The sequence below is a fragment of the Dendrobates tinctorius genome, unplaced genomic scaffold, assembly GCF_039654945.1.
Source record: "Dendrobates tinctorius isolate UK_male_01 unplaced genomic scaffold, ASM3965494v1 ptg000086l, whole genome shotgun sequence".
Taxonomy (NCBI): Eukaryota; Metazoa; Chordata; class Amphibia; order Anura; family Dendrobatidae; genus Dendrobates; species Dendrobates tinctorius.
This window is the reverse complement of record NW_027361754.1, coordinates 60,604,789-60,625,227: the sequence shown is the minus strand read 5'-3', so window position 1 is coordinate 60,625,227 and position 20,439 is coordinate 60,604,789. Positions and strand designations below refer to the sequence as shown.

The 20,439-nt window shown below is 43.4% G+C and overlaps 1 protein-coding gene across 2 annotated transcripts in view; it reads right to left on the bottom strand.

The window, feature by feature from the left end:
* SDF4 (stromal cell derived factor 4) overlaps nt 1-11,642 on the bottom strand; it is a 77,777-nt gene extending 66,135 nt beyond the window's left edge. Inside the window, exons 1-2 of one of the 2 annotated variants that reach the window (XM_073585485.1) lie at nt 11,487-11,642; nt 5,612-5,969 (exon numbers count right to left, since the gene is read on the bottom strand). In XM_073585485.1, the coding sequence (XP_073441586.1) occupies nt 5,612-5,919 (308 nt within the window). In that variant the 5' untranslated portion in view covers nt 5,920-5,969; nt 11,487-11,642. Of the gene's footprint in view, nt 1-5,611; nt 5,970-11,326; nt 11,462-11,486 lie in introns of those variants that run through there. The other variant, XM_073585486.1, reaches the window with a different exon arrangement.
* Nucleotides 11,643-20,439: the final 8,797 nt, after the last annotated feature.

Sequence of the window (20,439 nt, the reverse complement as noted above, 5' to 3'; positions counted from 1 at the left end):
GTATTAAGAAATGGGGTATGTAAACTTTTGATCAGGGTCATTTGGATGTTTTGGGTTCTCATCATGATTTAAAAAGAGAAAACACAGTAGTTTGACAATAAATGGCTTCACCCAACCACTAACCATGAGTGGAGACAAAGTTTTGTTGTTACCATTCATATTCTCTGAAAAAAGGCCAAGAAAGCATTCCAGTGTCAGTTGAATTCCAACCAGAGTGCACCTCATTCTACTTAACGTGCATCTGACTAGGTGATCACCTGAACCAAATCTTATTTAACGAAGGAAAGTATAAAAAACCCTGCTGTAGTGTTCACAATCCTCTTGCAATAGGACAAGCTGGATGGCAAAACAAGTGCCAATAATATTCCAAAAGTAATAGGAATGAAAAATAACTTTTATCCATGCCAAAGGAGTTGAAAAGAAAAAAGTCTTGAGTGAGGAAAAAAAGGGCTCAATTCTGGCTTTACTAGCAGAGGGATACAGTGAGCGTCATGTTGCCTCCATCCTTAAAATTTCTAAGACGGCATTCCATTACAACAAGGTCAATCAGCAGACATTGGGGACAACAAAGCTACAGACCGGCAGAGGGCAAAAACGAGTCTCCACTGACCAGGATGACCGTCGTCTTATTCGAATGTCACTCAGCAACCGCAGGATGACATCAAGTAACCTACAAAAGGAATGGCAAATGGCAGCTGGGGTGAAGTGCATAGCTAGGACAGTTTGTAACAGGCTTCTAGAGACAGGGCTCAAGTAATGTAAAGCTAGAAAAAAGCCTTTCATCAATGAGAAGATAAGGAGGGCCAGGCTGAAGTTTGTCAAAGACCATAAGGATTGGACCATAGAGGACTAGAGTAAGGTAATCTGCTCTGATGAGTCTAATTTTCAGCTTTGCCCAACAACTGGTCATCTAATGGTTAGACAGAGACCTGGAGAGGCGTACAAGCCACAGTGTCTTCCACCCACTGTGAAATTTGGTGGAGGATCAGTGATGATCTGGGGATGCTTCAGCAAGGCTGGAATTGGGAAGGTTAATCTTTGCAAAGGATGTATGAATCAAGCTGCATACAAGGTTATCCTTGAAAAACAGTTGATTTCTTCTGCTCAGGCAATGTGCTCCAACGCTGAGGACTATTTTTTCCAGCAGAACAATGCGCCATGCCACACAGCTAGGTCAATCAATGTGTAGATGAAGGACCACCAACTGAAGGCGGAGGGGAGGTATCGCCCTTTTTATCTGTAGGTTCCTGTCCAGGATGGGCGGATCCCCTCTCTCCGTGGTGCTGTAATGGGTGAGAGAGAAACAGTTGATTCCTTCTGCTCAGGCAATGTTCCCCAACTCTGGGGACTGACTTGTTTTTCCAGCAGGACAATGCGCCATGCCACACAGCTAGGTCAATCAATGTGAGGATGAAGGACCACCACATCAAATCCTTGTCATGGGCAGCCCAATCTGCAGACCTGAACCTCATTGAAAACCTCTGGAATGTAATCAAGAGGAAGATGGATAGTCACAAGCCATCAAACAAAGAAGGACTGCTTACATTTTTGTACCAGGAGTGGCATAAGGTAACCCAAAAGCAGTGTGAAACACTGGTGGAAAGCATGCCAAGACGCATGAAAGCTGTGATTAAAAATCATGGTTATTCCACAAAATATTGATTTCTGAACTCTTCCTGAGTTAAAACATTAGTATTGTTGTTTCTAAATGATTATGAACTTCTTTTCTTAGCATTATTTGAGGACAACAAACATTGTATTTTTTTGTTATTTTGACCATTTAGTGTTTGGAAATTTGAAGACATGTCAGTAGTTGATAGAATAAAAGATCAATTTACATTTTACTCAAAAATATACCTATAAAGAGAAAAATCAGACAAACTGAACATTTTGCAGTGGTCTCTTAATTTCTGCCAGATATATTAATAAATAATCTGGCAAAAATTAAGAGACCACTGCAAAATTTTCAGTTTGTCTGATTTTGTAATACTAAAATATAGTGTCTATGCATGTAGGTATGTATATATTTATTTTTTCATTTTTGCCTTTTGCATGCATCTAATGTTTACTTTATGGCTTACATAAGCTTATAATGTGATAGATGGGACTTTTATGGATGCGACAATACCAAAATAGGCTTTTTTATTTAATTTTTGGATGCAGAAAAGGAGTGAGATTCACTTATTTATTTTTCTTGCACTGTGCATTTTTTTTCTCTCCATAGGGGATGAGAACCAGAGATCGTGTGACCACTTGTGCTATTATACCGCAATACTAGCACAGAGCTAGGGTAGTGGACCTTTCCCACAGATATGGCTGTGTTCCCAGCAGGGCACGTTAGATCAGGCTCGGCACATACGGTAACACAGATCTCCACATTCGCGTGGGCGACTTTTCAGTAACCACAATAACCAGTCACGTTTCATGTTTTTAGGCTGCCTCGATAATCAGAAAAAAAAAAATATTTATACATGATTTCTTGTAAAGAGGCCACAAGAAGCCTCCAACATGAAGGTCTAAGTAAGGCTCCATTACCGACTATGTAGGCTCGGCTTTCTCAGAATGACGACACTTTCTGTACAAGGAAGTTATCATCAAAGTCAAAAATCGATTGTCTGGGTTTTACCTGTTGGCAATTCTACTAAAAGATTTCTCAGTACATCGGATGTGGCGGACAAGCTCTACGCTCTGCATGATCAGTGACTGTGCGGCTGGGTGAAACCTGTTCGCAATTTTTAATAGATGACCCGGGTATCATTGGGGTGCACATTGGTATAGGGTTGAGACACATGATGGTCAAGCTTCAGTGTTAAAACTACTATATATCTTTTTCTTACCTTTACTTCTCAATGTATTTCTCAGTCTACATAGGGAACTCAAACCTGTGATCATTTGCACTATAGACTGTCATACCGTAGTACTGCAGTATACAGCACAAATCATCACCTATAAGCTCAGCCCACAGGCTAGGCTTCGTGAGATCACCAATATAGTGGTGACAAGGGCCTCTCTTAGGGCCACGGCAACTCATCAGCATTGGGCAAGAGGACGTCCCACATGGGATTGCACTGTTTAAATCCTATGGTCAGTGATTAGACAGGAGCAACTGGAGCTAACTCTGGTCGCTTCTAATAACAGTCACCTATATTACACAACCAGCACCTGCCGCGTGGTAAGGCCATAGCTTCAGTGCCACTCCAAATATACTGCCAAAAATAAATATTCACATGTCATTAATGGGAATCTGTCAGCAGGTTTTTGCTTTGTAATCTAAGTGCAGCATTATGTAGGGGCAGAGACCCTGATCCCAGCGATGTGTCACTTACTGGGCTGTGTGTTGTTGTTTCAATACAGTGTTTTATCAGCAGGAGATTATCACTAGAGGACTAAGTGTCTCGTGCCTCCTAGTCCAACCCCACCCTTATCACTGATTAGCATCTGTCAATGTACAGGATACATAGAAAGCTGCACAGCATTCAGAACACTGCAGAAGAGAAAACTGATACAATCACTCAGCAGACACAATGCTGGAATCGGTGTCTCTGCTCCATTATGCTGCTCTCAGATTACATAGCAAAGACCTGCTGTCAGATTCCCTTTAAAAAGGTTAAAAGTCCTGACAAGGAGCCATGATCAAAAAAACCACCTTGTATGTGCTAGTGAGAATCTGCTGACAGGAAGTGTATATTAATGGAAGACCTTTATGGTAAATTATGTAAAGAAGAAAGGTTTAACATGAACCGATAAAAAGCTGCAGGAAGTGAGCCGTCATTTCCACCTCGGTGACGGGTCACATCAGTCTAGCACATCACATTAGTCAGGGATTAATCAGACTGACAGCTCATTCATCAGTCACCGCTGTGGATGAAAGTCGAAGAAAAAGCACAAACAGCTACTAAAAGAGACAAATATTAGAGCCTACATTGGCGTTTTAGGTCAGCTGTCATTAGTGCCAGGGCTAGTTCGTGGCTACGAGCCTGGGGTTTAGGACTACAAACACACAGATGTCAAAATTAAAGGTTCCTCCAGAACGTGGTAAATGGATTTAAACCTCACCGACAGGAGTCAGGCGGCAGCGGCACACACAGTACGCTTTGCTTCACCACACATGCAGTTCTTTAAATTAGAAAATGTGCTGGGATTTTGGATGGGCGGAAGGACAAGTAGTAAAAAATTTTGATAACCAAACCTTGGAGGCATAACGTAGCAGCTCCTTGAGTTGCTGAGAGGATGCTGCCAAGTACCGCTGTTAATCTCCCATTGTCAGTGATTGGAGGCTGTGCCGGATGTCAACATCACCACAGCCAGTCATTAAGCGCAGCGGCTCTACTGATGTAGACGGCACAAGCCTCCTAGCTCAGCGATTGGTTGCAGCAGGTACATCACGTCAATATCGATACAGTCAAACATCAAAGTCCAGGTCAGCAGCAGAGATGGATCTGAGTCAGATAAGTAATAGTGACGAGAGAGCGTGTTCGGAAAAGGTGTTATATGAGCATGCTCGGGTGCTAACCGAGTGTCTTAGGCGTGCTCGAATCGTGTGTCCGAGTCCCCGCAGCTGCTAGACATCTGCAACAATTGCCTGTTTGTTAGGTAATCCCTGCATGTGTTGCAGCTGTCTAACAGCGTGAGACATGCAGCCGCGGGGATTTGAACAAATTTGTTGAGAACGCCGAAGACACTCAGTTAGCACACGAGCATGCTCAGATAACACCCTATCCCAGCATTTTCGCTCATCACTAGTAATAAATTATTTATACTTTCTATGAATGAAGATAAAGGAGTTGTCCCTAAAGTTTACTGCATTTCTGTGTGGGGACAACTCCTTTATCTTCAGTCAATGAAAGTATAAATAATTAAAAAGTACAACTTTTTTCAGTTTTTTGTTAAACACCCTTCATATAATATGTGGTGTAAATAATTTCTCTCTCGCTGTGTGGTAACGATCGCGGCAGTAACAAATATGTTTACCTGCTATGACAAACCATTAAAAAAAAATTATATATAATATTGAATTTAAAAATATAGTTTTATTGGGGGTTCTGAAACTATTAAACTTTACTTTTTATTTATTTGGGGGGGCAAAGGCTTGAACCAGCAATCATTAGATTGGTGGTATAAGGCTTTGGCGTACAAAATATTCCAAAGCATTACAGCCTATGAGTGTTGGAAGGACAGACCACTTATTAGGCCACATCTCTGGCAAGGTCTAGTAACGGAAGTTTTGAGGGCCGCTGTTTAACATCGGCTTGTCTGTACTCATAAAATCATCAAGACCGATAGCTCAGTCACTTGGTGGAAAATAGCTCCCGCTAAAGAGGAACACATTTGGCTTTTAGGGAGTAAAAAAGGTAAGTTTATCAGTTTTATGCATATTTTTATTGATTTTAAGCAATGTGTTTCTATTCTTATATGGAAGGGTTCAACTGCAGCGAAATCATGTGTTTTTTAACCCCATGTAATCTAGAGATGCACCCACTTTTTGGCAATGAAAAGGGGTGAAAACAAGGTCTGAAGTGATCCTTTCAGTAGCAGTATATGCCACTGCCCCAATACGGGTACATTTGATCGTGGGCATGGTACTACTATCCAAGCTCCATCGTTGACTTACTTTGAAAAGATGGCCGTCAGCTTCCTCCTGTTCTTTCTCGGCTCTGAATCCTCATCAAATTCTTCTATCTCTTTGCCTAAGAAAACCTCTTGATGGAACTCCTTGTTGAGGTGACCATCCATTTCCATCTTCAGCCCATTAAGGTGGTCTGGTGGCAAGATTTCGTTCTCATCCTTATTGTCCACCGGTTTATCCTTTAAGGCAGAATTGTTTGCCGGCCTAGCATAAACATCCATTAGGAGGAATATAAATAGGAGGGATAGGTAGAGGGAACCTAAGCTGAAAAGGAAAGCCTGCTTAGACACCATGATCCTTCATAGATCGGGAAATACGATGCAGTTATGAATCAATTTCCTTCCTGAAAAAGACAAAAAAAAAAAGCTGGTAAGTAACTAGAATTGTTTGCCATTTCACTTTTGCGATATGTCAATCATTATATAATGTTCACGTCTAGATCAATACAGCAAATAAGGCTGAGGTGCAATTCCAGACACAGCCTATGGACAATGGTGGCATCGCTTCTGGCAGAAAGCAGCCACGTACCAGTTGGCAACAGCTCCAATTTTCTTATGAACCCCCTATGGTAAAGCAGAAGGTAGAGGACCCTGTTTATAAGAAAACATGGCTCTATGGGTTATACAATGCCATGCAAATATTTATTGTGCTAATGTCCGGACTACCAAAGCAGCTGCAGCTCGTTCCCCTGAATGAACAAAGTGCGAAACAATGCAATCATAGAAAATGTACGATATAAATAAACCCGCTGCGACAACACAACATCAAGGACGGAGGAGGGCAAGGTCACAGAACACACTCCGAGCAGGCAAATTCTGCAGAACAAGCAAACTAATGGGATCCCAGCAGCAGACTCCATCTCCGAGGCACACAGGGATTTTATTTTGGGCCAGAAGATCTGCTTTCAGTTCGAGCAGAGTTCTGTATGCAGACCGTGTGAAACACAGATGGGTGAATTCAGACTATAATTTATTTTATAAAAATTTATTTGAAGCAAGCAACAGTTCTGATACATGAGAAATGGCGCTATACGTACCCCACTGACATTTAAGTATTTCCTTCAGATTTCTGCATTATGATGGGACGGAGCCTCCAAAACACAAATATGAACCAGTGTTGCCTATAATTATCCACCCCTTCAGTTATCCTTCAAGCAACTACCTTATTACAAAGAATCCTACGGTGATTATTACCCCAGAATACACATAATATCCTTCAGTCATTTCCTTAATGTCACAGTAACCAGGAAGGAACCCATCCAACACTCAGCTCTCTATCTGCAGTCATTATTTCATCTCTTTTAGTGCCTACTTGTTATGCCACCTTAGCCCTCATCACATTGGACCATCCGGTCATTGGCAGGATCCTCTTCACCGCTCCCTGGACCCCCTTTCCAAGAGAGTACTTCCTGAACGCTCTACTCTCCTCCAAGGAGCCCTACCTGAAAACTTTCTTCTCCAGGGATGCTTTTTCTTCCTCACTCCCACCAGTGAGTCTTTTATACCCCTTCTATGCATTTCCCCTCTAACCTGGAAACAATGACTCACCTTGTGATCAAAGAAGTGTTTGAAGCTGTGAGCTCTTTACCCCCAATATACATACAAAGAGTACCAATTATCTTTCATCAGCCCACCACCTTTCAATCACACAGTGGTGGCCCCAGCGATACCACCACTGATTAAAGGTACTGTCACACTTAGCGATGTACCAGCGATCCCGACCAGCGATATGACGCGGTCAGGATCGCTGGTACATCGCTAAGTGGTCGCTAGTGAGCTGCCACACAGGCAGATCTCACCAGCGACATCGCTGGGGACGGGGATCGCTACTTACCTGTCACACCAGGCGATCCTGCTTCCTCCCGCCCGGCTCCACGCGTCGCTCGTCTTCACAGCAGGAAGCGCCACAGGAAGCTGACGACGAGAAACAGTCCTGAACGTTCTCGCGCGATCAGCGATAACCAGCGGGAGAGCCGGTCGTAGGTAAGTATCAGACACAGAGATATCGCTAGCAATATCGCTATAACGTCACTAGTTATAGCGATATTGCTAGCGATATCTCTTAGTGTGACATGCCCTTAAGACTGGATTCAAACTGGATTCAGACTTTTTGCCTACAGAAAACCCCATTGTGTTATAAACACTATTATTTATTTAAAATGCACCATTGGTTCTCAGGTTAAAAAGTACCAAGATGGTAGCAAGTGGGTGCATCTGAGTTCCAGTCACAGCTGTTAAGGGCCCGTCACACTATAGCGATATCGCTAAAGCGTCACCGATTTTGTGAAGCAGCAGCGATATTGCTAGCGATATCACTATGTGTGATACTTACCTCCGACCGGCTCCCCCGCTGGCTATCGCTGATCGCGCGAGTTCGTCCAGTTCCATTTCTCATCAGCCGCTTCCTGCTGGCGCCGACGAGCGACGCGTGGACGCGGGCGGGAGGACGTCTTCATCGCCGCGTCTGACAGGTAAGTAACGACCGCCGACCGCTGCTATGTTGCGGGTGAGATTTGCCTGTTTGGCAGCTCACTAGCGACCATTTAGCGATGCACCAGCGATCCTGACCGGGTCGCATCGTTGTCGGGATCGCTGGTGCTTCGCTAAATGTGATGGTACCTTTTGATACAGATGCCTCACTCCAAAGTGCATTAATCAGTTATGGAGCATTAGGGAGATAAGTAAAGTCTGCAGGGTTATTTTCTTTTGGCAGAAATGCTAAAAATCTTGATGGAAAAATGATGAGGCCAATTAAGGTAAGTTGTTCCAATATGTATCTGGCATAGCTCTAATGGCTCCAGAAAGAACAGAAATAGTTACATTCATGCAAACGTTCTACAGACTATGAAAGGAAGGAAACACAGAAGACATGCAGATTATAGTCTCATGGATAGACAAGTCACTGGAGTTAAAATACAACCACAAGTAATCCATGTGTCATGGCACTGTTATCTAGGTTTATAGACCAGACACGGATCAAAGTATAGTAAATGATCTACCAGCTGCTGACCCTGTGAATAATACCAAGGCACCGGACATTGAGATTGCTAAGGGTTTCAGTAGCCAAGCTATTATGGCAAAGCTGTAGGTGGTCACACATCCTCCCTACAGCAGAACTGCAGAGTAATGGTGGCATAGGCCATAGGCAACAGTTGGCAAACAGCTACTACCCTCAGCCTCCCCAAACATGCAATCTCTTAACTTGGCTAAGAAATCGTCCATAATAGGGAGAGAGGAGCAAGCTGCTACCAGTAATCCTCTAACATCATCTCCCATATTAAAAAAAAAGTGTAAGGCATGTTAACATACAATATGTCCAATCTATTTTAGGGGGGAGTAAATCCACAAAAAAAAAAAAAATAACTTGCTGCAGATTTTTAAAGTCCACACTACAAAGAATTTTTCTGTGCAGAAATTTTCCACAACGTATGACTTAGATTTATCGGTCTCAACTATTTAAGTTGTACCGTATTAGGCGCCATTCACATGTCCATGCTTTAAATGGATAGAACATGTGCCCATTATAGTCTCTTAGGACTCTACATGCTTGTGGTTTTTTCAGACCGATTATATATCGGTATGGATTGTACCAGTTGAATAAAGAATTCACATTTGCATCCTTATTTGAGTGCCAAGTTCTTGATACAAACTTTGCAGAACCATTGTCCGGAAGAAAGAAAAGAAACATACCTATTTTTATGCCAATCAAAATCACCAATCAGTGAGAAAACACAGCAATTGCATGCCAACTGTGTTATTTTAGTGCGGCTTTCTACAATTTAATGGATTAAGTTTGGAAATTATTATTTTTTATGCATATGACAAAAAAACTGATGCAATACTAATAAAAAGGAAATGAGGACCAAAAATTGATGAAAATCTGTTAATTTCTCTTCTATGGGGGGCAGAGGGCGATTCTGAATGAGGCTTTAAGCTTACATCTGTCTGCAGTCAAATTTGTGTGGAACCAAATAAGCAAAGTTTATGACCTAAAAAGTGTTCATTAGTGAGGAGTGAACATGCTCGGATAAGGTATTATCTCAGTATGCTCATGTGCTAACAGAGTATCTTCAGCGTGCACGAATACAATATGCTTGAGTCCCTGCACCTCCATGTCTCCCAGCTGTTCAACATCCACAACACATGCAGGGATTGCCTAACAAGCAGACAATACATGCATGTGATGACGCTGTTGAACAGTCGTGAGACATGCAGCCGCGGTGACTTGAACATATTATTCGAGCGCGTCGAAGACATTCTGTTAGCAGCAGAGCATGCTCAGATAACACTTTATTCCAAGAAAGTTCGCTCATCACTAGTGTCCATACACCTGTAAGCCAACCAACTAGTCCTGTGTCTGGTGGCGTCCAAACTCTCTCCCAACGGCAGATGTTTGAGTAAAGTAGCGTCAGGCATGTAGGATTTAAAAAAAATAAAAAAATCTATGTTCTAATGAGAGGTAGGCTGCTGTGAGAATTGAATTGATTCAATTCTTCTCAATGAAAACACATGCACACTTGGTTGAATTGAACGAATGTGTACAATCAGTTGTCCAGTTATGACAAGCCATACTGAATACACTACAATACAATAGGTATTTGGGGGTATTTGGGGCGCACACTAAAATACCCTGCAAATCGGTGAATTATGCAGACAGTAACTAATGCTAAAAATAGTAACCAAACTTTCTTTTTAATATTTAGCAGGCAATTGAATTGCCTGCCAAACACAGGAAATTAAGGACTATGAGGCTTCGCAGTCTATGCTATTTATTGAATCCGTATCTCTCCCAGTGTACGTGCTCAGACAGGAGCTGTGCATTTCTAGGGATACTACACAGTCAGTAGGGATCTCAGGACCCGTATCACCGTTACATTAGGTTTAACCGCTTTGCATGTTTCTATCTTTCCCTCTTTTTGGTCACCTAGACTGAGCCCATTCTTGCATTGTTAACTCATCTGTACGACGTGACTGTATACGTGTCGGCCAGCGCTATCCGCTCCAGATGTGCAGTTGGCAGAAGCACACTGGATATTGCTTCGTATCGGTCTTTGGTGGCATCGTTCAACGAAATCTACATTTTCAATGAAAAGTTATTGAATAGTGATCATGATAATCCGAACATCCTCTAACCGAGTGACTTCAGCGTGCTTGATTAATTTGTTAGAGTCCCCGAGGCTGCATGTCTCACAGGTGTTAGACGACTGCAACACAAGCAGGGATTGCCTAACAGCTGCAAGACAGGCAGCCGCAGGGACTCAAACATTTTCCGAGCCCACCAGTGACACTGTTAGCACCTCAGCATGCTCAGATAACACCTTATCCCAGCACGTTCGCTCAACACATAAGCAAGTTGAACTAGAAATGCTAGCTCTCCCCATCTACAAGGTGAATGAGAACAGAAAAATTCCACATTTACCTGCGAGCAGGTTCCTTATTTCTGCAACTTTCACAAAAAAATACATAAAAAAAGCAGGATTAACTCTGGGTCATGCAGTCATTTCATGTAGGATTTGCAATATACAAATCTGAGAAGTGTGAAAACAACCTCAAGCCTGATTCATTTACAGTGGAATCATTCCACCTTGCTTTACACTGCAGCTCTGCCCATACTGGCTGCTGCATGATGTCAATTAATTAAAAGGCGGGGAGGGGGCATGTTTCCCGTACACAAGCCTTACCTACTACACTCATTACTCACCATAGTAGAAAAACATGAACAGTACAAAACACTATGAAGACGTCATCTCTTATAATGGAAGCGAAAGTGCGATGACAGCAGCACATCTGTATGCGCAGTTCTGAGATAAAGGAGTACAAACACCCACACAACGGTATACTATGCATATGTAAGCCTTTACCTGCTGCACACGTCGTCACCGATCCTGGCTGCTAGCTTTTGCACGGCTCATCCACAAACCGGAAGCCGGAAGTGACAGGAGCTGGGGGAAGGTGGAATAGAGGACACGCCTGCACCAGCACACAAGGTTCCGCCTCCCCCTGGCGACCGGTGCAGGAGGGGGAGGTGGATGGAGTTGGTTTGGTGCACTGCGGTGCTGGGTCATTGTACTGCATTACAGCTGTGTGACCAGTGCAGCAGAAAGCATGGGGGGAGAAGGAAACCTCAACCTGCAGATAGGAAAAGCTGCAATTCCTGCATAAAAAGTGTAAATTAAAGTGATAAAGCAATGTATAATCATGCTGCATCATTCCTTTGTAATCTACATATAGGTATTGCATAGAAAAGGGATTTAATCCTTTTAGGTAATTCCCTCTCTGTGGAATTTGTGTCTGAAATTTCTGTCCAAACACGCACCGCTGTGGTATGTGCCCATGATCTGAAAGTAGCGGCGTTTTGGATGCAGCGTGTTTTCTGTTTAACGCTGGCAAATCTGCATGTGTGCACCGAACTGTGCGGATTTACCGCATTCAATACATTTTATTGTGGAAATATGTGTTGCGGAGAATAGTGTCTCCGCAAGATAAATTGATATGCCGCAAATCTGAAAGAAGTGCCGTATGTCAGTGTCCGCGGGTGATTCGCAGGTGCACATAGACGCACAGTGCACATCCACTATGCTGTAACATCTGGCCGCTGCATAAATATGCAAAACCGCAGCAATTACTGATGGTAGGCGCTCCTTGTACATCAAACACAGAGATGGACCAGACGGGCACAATCCTCAGGCACAACCTGCGGTCCAACAAGGAACAAACTTTGAGGGTATGTGCACACGTTGCGGATTGCTGTGCGAAGTTTTCTGCGCGGAATCTGCAGGTCAAAATCAGCGCATTTTTAATGCGGTTTTCTTGCGGATTTCCCCTGCGTTTTTACACCTTCGGATTCCTATAATGGAATGGGTGTAAAAACGCTGCGGAATCCGCACAAAGAATTGACATGCTGCGGGAAATTTAACGCTGCTTTTCCGCGCGGATTTTTCCGCAGCATGTGCACAGCAATTTTTTTTTTCCATAGTTTAACATTGTTTTGATGCACACTTGCGGATTAATTACAGATCCGCAGCGGAAAATCCGCTGCAGATCCGCAATAATTCCACAATGTGTGCACACAGCCTGATAACAGAGATGAAGTAAATTGCGACACTGGTTTCCTGCTCTCTCCCTAGCAATATCCACAGCCGTGCCCACAACAAACAAACAATTGATGCTTCAAGTCCCTTCGGCAGGGCACCCACACAGTCCTGTGCCCGTGTTGCTGTCCTAAAGTCCCAGAGCAACAGATTCTTTCCACCTCCTGGGGTCTGGCAATGCTATCGCAATTGCTGCCGTCCTTACGTCCCAGGGCGACAGATTCTATCCCCTCCTGGGGTCTGGCAGTGCCCTGGCCGCAGTTAACACACCTGCCCTGGGCAACTGTGTTGGGCTACTGACTGGAAGCATCCTGTATAGGACCTATGCACAATATATACCATATGGGAATAAACATGCTAGAAATAGGAAGAAACCACTATGGTTAAATGGAGCTGTAAGGGGCGCAATAAGAGATAAACATAAAGCATTTAGAGAATTAAAGCATGTAGGTAGTGATGAGGCATTAACTAAATACAGAAGATTAAATAAAAATCATATGAAGACAGCAAAGATTGAGACAGAGAGACTCATCGCCAGAGAAAGTAAAAATAATCCCAAAATATTCTTTAACTACATAAATAGTAAGAAACTAAAACATGATAGTGTTGGTCCCCTTAAAAATAGTCTGGGTGAAATGGTGGATGAGGATGAGGAAAAAGCCAATATGCTCAATGTCTTTTTTCAACAGTATTTACACAAGAAAATCCCATGACGGATAACATGATCAGGGATTAAAAAAATATTTCCATTAAATGTCACCTGCTTAACCCAGCAGGAAGTACGGTGGCGTCTAAAAATCACTAAAATTGACAAATCCCCGGGCCCGGATGGGATACACCCCCGAGTACTGCAGGAATTAAGCACAGTCATAGATAGACCTCATGTGAGCACTACAATGAGAGCCGGGGTGCTATAGTATTTTTATAGAATCTTTCTTTCTTTCTCTTTTTGTTTCTTTCCCTTCTTTCTTTTTCTCTCTGCTCTTTCTTTCGCTCTTTTCTTTCTTTCCCCTCTTTCTTTCTCTCTCTAATCTTTCTTTCTCACTCACTGTTCTCTTTCTTTCCCCTCTTTCTTTCTCTCTGTTCTCTTTCTTTCCCCTCTTTGTTCTTTCTCTCTGTTCTTTCTTTCTCTCTCTCTGTTCTTTCACTCTCTCTCTGTTCTTTATTTCCCATCTTTCTTTCTCTCTCTCTGTTCTTTCTTTCTTTCTTTCTTTCCCCTCTTTCTTTTTTTCTCTCTCTGTTCTTTCGCTCTCCCTCTGTGTTTTTTCTTTCTTTCCCCTCTTTCTTTTTCTCTCTCTCTCTGTTCTTTTTCTCTGTCCCCTCTTTCTTTCTCTCTCTGCTTTTTCTTTCTCTCTGTCTCTCTGTTATTCCTTTCTTTCTTTCTTTCTCCCTCTCTGTACTTTCTTTCTCTCTTTGATTCTTTCTTTCTTTCTCTCCCCTCTTTCTTTCTCTCTCTGCTCTTTCTTTCTTTTTCTCTCTCTGTTTTCTTTTTTCTCTCTCTGTTCTTTCCTTTTCTCAGTACCAGCCACTGTGCCCTCACTACCAGTGTGATCAGCAGTGCTAAATGGGTGTGGTTGGGTGTGGACATGGGTGTGACTAGTTATGAAATGGGTGTGGTTGGGGCTTTGTCCCTCTTTCCCTTCTTCAAAAGTTGGGAGGTATGTTACAGGATATATACACTAGTTTCCTTGATATTGTGTTGATCCAGCGAACTAGTCTGATTGCCGTATGTGGAGTCGGGAGGGAATTTTTTTTCCCCAATGTGAAGTTTACTGTTTGCCACATGTTTTTTTTTTGCCTTCCTCTGGATCAACATGTTAGGGCAGGTTAGGATAGGATATGGGTTGAACTAATTGGACTTAAAGTCTTCCTTCAACCTTAATAAACTATGTTACTATGCAAGAGCGTTACCACCAACTCTTTCCAAATCTCACACACTCGCACAATGTTCTCCCTTCCCGGGAATGCACAACAAAGATGGGGGTATACTCCCCAGCTTAATCGGTGCACTGCACATGCCCACTGAGGCAGTAGTGATGCAGGACTCAGCCAGCTACAAGATTTGGAAAGGTGGTGGCGGTGACGTCACTCTTGCAAATCAGGTCACCCATGGCGGCGTCCTTATACAATGAGAGGAAGGATTAGTTTGGGCAAATCAAGGTTTCTCAACTAATCACTCACTGATTTACATGATGCAAGCACAGAGTTTATTTAGCAATCACTAAGCAGCAGTGATGAGTGAATGTGCTGGGATAAGGTGATATCTGAGCATGCTTGTGTTAACCAAGTGTCTTCGTCCGAAACCCGACCCCAATGCAAGTCAATGGGAAATAAAAGTCGGCATTGAGCGGATGACATTCATCCACTCAATGCCAACTTTTATTTCACATTGACTTGCATTGGGGTCGGGTTTTGGACGAAACTCCGACTTTTTTTGCCCTAGTCGGACCAGTTTCATCTGAAACAAATTTTGTTTCATGAAACCCGATGCGACTAAAGTCGCTCAACTCTAGCCGGCAGACCTTTGGATGTAGCGGACATGTGCTGCGTCCAAAGCGCTGCCAGATACCGACCATGGGAACATACCTTTAGACAGCCACAACACATGCACGGATAGCCTAACAAACAGGGAATCTCTACAGGTATTGCAGCTATCTAACAAATGCGAGACATGCAGCCGCGGGGACTCAAACATATTATTCGAGTACACCGAAGACACTCAGTTAGTGCTCTTTCACACATCCTAATATTTCTGGTACTGGAAAACTCATCAGTACCACACGTATCGGCACCTGGGAATCTGCAGTACTATTCTTGCTCTTCCCTGATGCCAGGGGCTGAAGACAACTCACATTATTGTCCCCTGCTCGCACTGTGATCAGTGCTAGCAGGGGAGAATGTTGAGAGTTGTATTCAACTGATAACAGCAGGCAGCGGCTGATGGGAGTATTCATCAGTCGCCGCCGGTGATATAAATAATTAAAAAAAAATAACAGGGGTTCCCTTGTATTTTTGATAACCAGCCAGGCAAAACTGAAAGCCACAGGCTGCAACCCTCAGCTATCAGCTTTACCAAGATTGGTTAACAAGAATAGAGAAGTGCCCATGCCATATTTTTTAATTATTTAAATAAATCATTAAAAAAACGATGTCAGGTTCCCGCCATTTTTGACAACCAGCCAAGCTGAAACAGACAGCTGGGGGCTGGTGTTCTCAGGCTGGAAAGAGGCCACGGATATTGCCCCCAAGCCTAAAAATAGCAGCACACAGCCTACTTTGCACAGCTCTTTCTACTTGCCTTGTGGTGGTGGCATGTGAGTTCATATTTGTGGGGTTAATGTCACCTTTGCATTGTCCGATGTCATCAAGCCCACGGCTTAGTAATGGAAAGGTGTCTGTAAGAGGCGTCTAATACATGTGTCTTTTCTGAGGTGGCTGTGGGCTGCTGTTTTTAGGCTGGGGTGGGTGTCAATATCCATGGTCCCTTACCAGCCTGAGAATACCAGCCCCCAGCTGTCAGTTTTGCCTGGGTGTTATCAGCTGAATCCTACTCTCAACATTCTCCCCTGCTGGCGCTGATCCATGCATGTGTGGAGCGGGCTCAACCTTTGAGCCTCCTCTATACACCTGCCCCTGCTCCATGACATAATAATATGTTATGGGGCAGGAAGAGGTTACGGAGATCCAAGATGGTGCAGAAAATGGTTTTATCCAGAAAGCTCACCAGAGTGAAAGTCAGGGAGACCTCCTTGATGTAGACATGCAACCAAGTTTAGTTACATCCCTGATAATTCCATCACCTGAACCACAAATCCTGAGCCCACCTTCATAACTCCACCCTGAGATATCCTTTGGCCCCAGCATCTGGTGCATCATGTCTAGAATTTATCTGTAGTCAGTAAATCTGTAGTTTTCGGTATTATCTTGCATTATGCTGCAAAGTAGCATCGGCAAAGTGCGTCTGTGTCATGGCCAAAAGGGCCACTTGGCCATAGCCATGTGCAAGCTGTGACATAATAATGTATTTAAGTCCAGCTTTAAAATAAAATAAAATAGCTCATGAGTCCAAGTGTATTCAGCCTCCGCTTACCCAGCCTGTCTGACAGCTTGTACTGAGCAGTGGGAGATCTCAGCAGGGAGGAGGGACACTGAAAAGCTGTCAATAAGGCTAGGTGAGCAGACACTGAGTTAAAACTCTCACAAAAGATTGTACAGCCATTCTACTATGGATTATCAAAGTAAGTACACCAGCCTCATCAGGCCTCAGAGATCTACATAGTGATGTGATCAATTTGTGAAATCTGTTGACAGATCTGCGATAAAGTGCAAGTTGTAAATGTGCAGAGTATGGCCCAGGTACAACCAGGCGCAGCTCAACACCACTCTACATGACCAGAAGGCTTGGTCAATCAGCGACTGTGACCTTAAAGCAACACATCATGTTTTCAAGATTTTTTCCATCGCCTGTGCAATACTAAGGAAATCATTAAAACATGAAGTGTTGGGGGCCAAGAGGACTGGAATTTTGGAAACGCTGCTTTAAAGCTACATCCACCCTTGTCTGGTAATTACAAAATTGGGTTAATTATAATAATCTTAAAATGTCTCAATTTATCCTTTGAGCGCTCACTTTACATCAGGATGACTGTGGGATTATATTGTAGTAAGTGCTGTCATTTTCCAGTAATCATGCTCAGGGCTCGCTCATCGGACAAGTGCTATGTGATGTTTTATTGGATAGCACTCGACCCAGTGTTATACTACTGTGCAGTGCAGATCTGCTATTTTTTTCTCCTACCGATTCAGCATAAGAAAAAAATTGCAGCATGCTGCGAGTGGCTCTGCAAATCAGATCACGTGCTCCCATACAAGTCTGTGGGTGCGAGTGAAACATCAGACTGCGCTCAGATGTCATCCGAGTGCAATCCAATGTACTTTCACAGAGTCAATGGGGAAGGTGGAGAAATTTGCAGCATGCTTTGAGTGGATTTGCAAATCAGATCACGTGCACCCATACAAGTCTATGGGTGCATGCAAAACAAAGAACTGCACTCGGATGCCATCAGATTACTGCGGACGTAAGCAATGGAGAAATTAAGTTCTCTGTCCTCTCCACACCTGTGCTGTGATTGTCTCATGCAAGACAATCGGATCGCACTCAAATGACACTCGGATCACGCTCTGACAGAGTTTGATCTGAGTTTCATTAGCATAATTGGCTTGATTCTATCACTTGAGAGAAAAAATGGCTCTTGCATGAGAGAATTGCAGCACAGGTGCAGGGAAGATGGAGAACTAAATTTCTCCATCACCTGTGTCCGCATAAATCAAACTGCACTCAAATGACATCCGAGTGCAGTCTGATGTTTCACACGCACCCGTAGACTTGTATGGGTGCACATGATCCGATTTGCGAAACCACTCGAAACAGGCTGTAAATTTCTCCACCTTCCCTGTTGACTCTGTGTGAGTACAGTGGGCTGCACTCGGATGACATCCAAGTGCAGTCTGATGTTTCACTGATGTTTCACTGACACCAACAGACAGGGCCAGTGCGATGTGATCATCAGATGGACTCTCAGCATGCTGCGATAGTTTGCTCATGCCGAAATGGCATGTGAAATAAATCACAAATATGCGCTGGCTCGATGAATAACATTGGCCTGAGTGCAATCTGAATTTTTATCGGATTGCACTCATACGATGTATTTCCTCGTGTGAGGTTGCCCAAAGGGTACGTGCCCATGATCAGGAACATCTGCGGGTTTGAGGCTGCGTATTTATGTGGCCAGCTGTAATAGCATAGTGGATGGGATTTCGAGAAATCCTATGTCCACTATGCGTACATAGTTGTTTGCGGACACGTGAGAAAGTGGAGCGGAGTTCATACCCAATGAATTCTGTTCATCTCACTGACATCAGCATGAGCGTAAGAACTTTCCCACAGCGCTTGCACTGTCATCAGTGAGGTGAATGGAGTTCATTGAGTATGAACTCCGTTCAACTTTCTCATGTCACCGCGAGGCACTGAGCTGCACTAGCACATGCAGCTCAGTGTCTCTACTTGGCAGGCTGAATGCTCGCACCATGCAAGCATTCAGCCTGTCAAGTAGATGTAGCAGAGCTAGACTCGTGAGGGGACAAATGGATTATTATCTTCTCGTTGAAGAGGTGAGGAATATGGTTGTTTACTTCTTTTACTCGGGACACGGGCATCAAATGATCATCTGCACGTCAGGGACAGGTGAGGAATATGGTGGTTTATTATTTTAATACTTTTACAGGGGACATTGGCTTCAGTGAGGCGTCAAGGTGAGTATAACTTTGCTTTATTAGTTTTAATTATTAAAAATTGTCAGTGTCTTTATTTTAAATAAATTACTTCATTCTTGTTTTTTTATTTTTAATAAGCCTATGGGATTAGTAATGGGGGCGTCTCATAGACGCTTCTCCATTACTAACCCCTGGGCTTGATGTCAGCTGCCATATAAAGGTGACATCAACCCCAATACTTTTACCCCACTTCTCAACGCACCAGGGCAAATGAAAGAGTGAGGCTAAGTGGCAGATTTGGCCAGCTGAGAGCTGATGTTTTTAGCCTGGGAGGGGGACAATATCCATGACCCCTTCCTAGCCTATTAATTTAAGACTGCAGCTGTCTGCCAAGCCTTTGCTGGTTATTAATTATAGGAGTACCCTATGCCATTTTTTTGTGGTGTCCCATTATAATAACCAGTAAAGGCTAAGTATACAGCTGTGAGCTGATATTAATAGCCTGGAAAGCTCCATGGGTATTACCCCCTTCCCAGGCTATAATCATCTGCCCCCAGCCATCTGCTTTCCCTCTGCTGGTTAATAAAATATTGGGGATCCCATGCCATTTTTTCCAGATATTTATTTATTAATTAAATACGTGTACAGTGAACTACACAGGAAAGCACTGATTATATATCTCACTCACATATCGATCTATCTAATCATATATGTATTGAAGAATATTTCCTTTGCAAAATAATGCTAAATGACAGAGAATTACTATATGTAAAATCGCATTGCAATCAAATGTCATTCGGATGCTAGGTGATAAAAATCGCATTGTACTCATATGAAAATCTCATGACACTCGTCTCAATTTTCAAGAACAATAGCGGACCAATGTTTTAAATGTTGATGGGTAGGACTATGAACCCCAATTGTGTAAATTTTGTACAACCCATAGTAACCTTTTCGTCTAAGGCCGGAGACACACTAGCGTATAGCATCGGATGCGATATGCTAATGACCCTCGGCTCCTGCTCTGCTGCGAGCGTGATCGGAGTGTCAGTTCTCTGTGCTCCGAACCTCTCGCATGAGGGAGTCAGGGCACAGCTGTGGCGGAGGCGGAGAAAGTAATTTCTCCATCACCTCTGCTGCTGGCGTCGGCGGGAATCACACTGCACTCGCGTGACATCCGAGTGCAGTGCCATAGCTCGCACGCACTCATAGACTTACATGGGCGCGCGATCCGAATCTCGGGTGCAATCGCAGCATGCTGCTGAATCAGCATGAGAAAGCAATTGCCGAGTGCAATCCGATTTTTTATCTTTTCGCACTTGTCTGATTACATCGCAAGTGAGAGCGAGCCCTAACAGACATTTTGTCTTTCTCCCATTGTTTTTATTGCATGTGATTTTGTTTTTTTTCCTTTATCACAAGGAATCTCAGTGATGGCACAGTTCCGCTA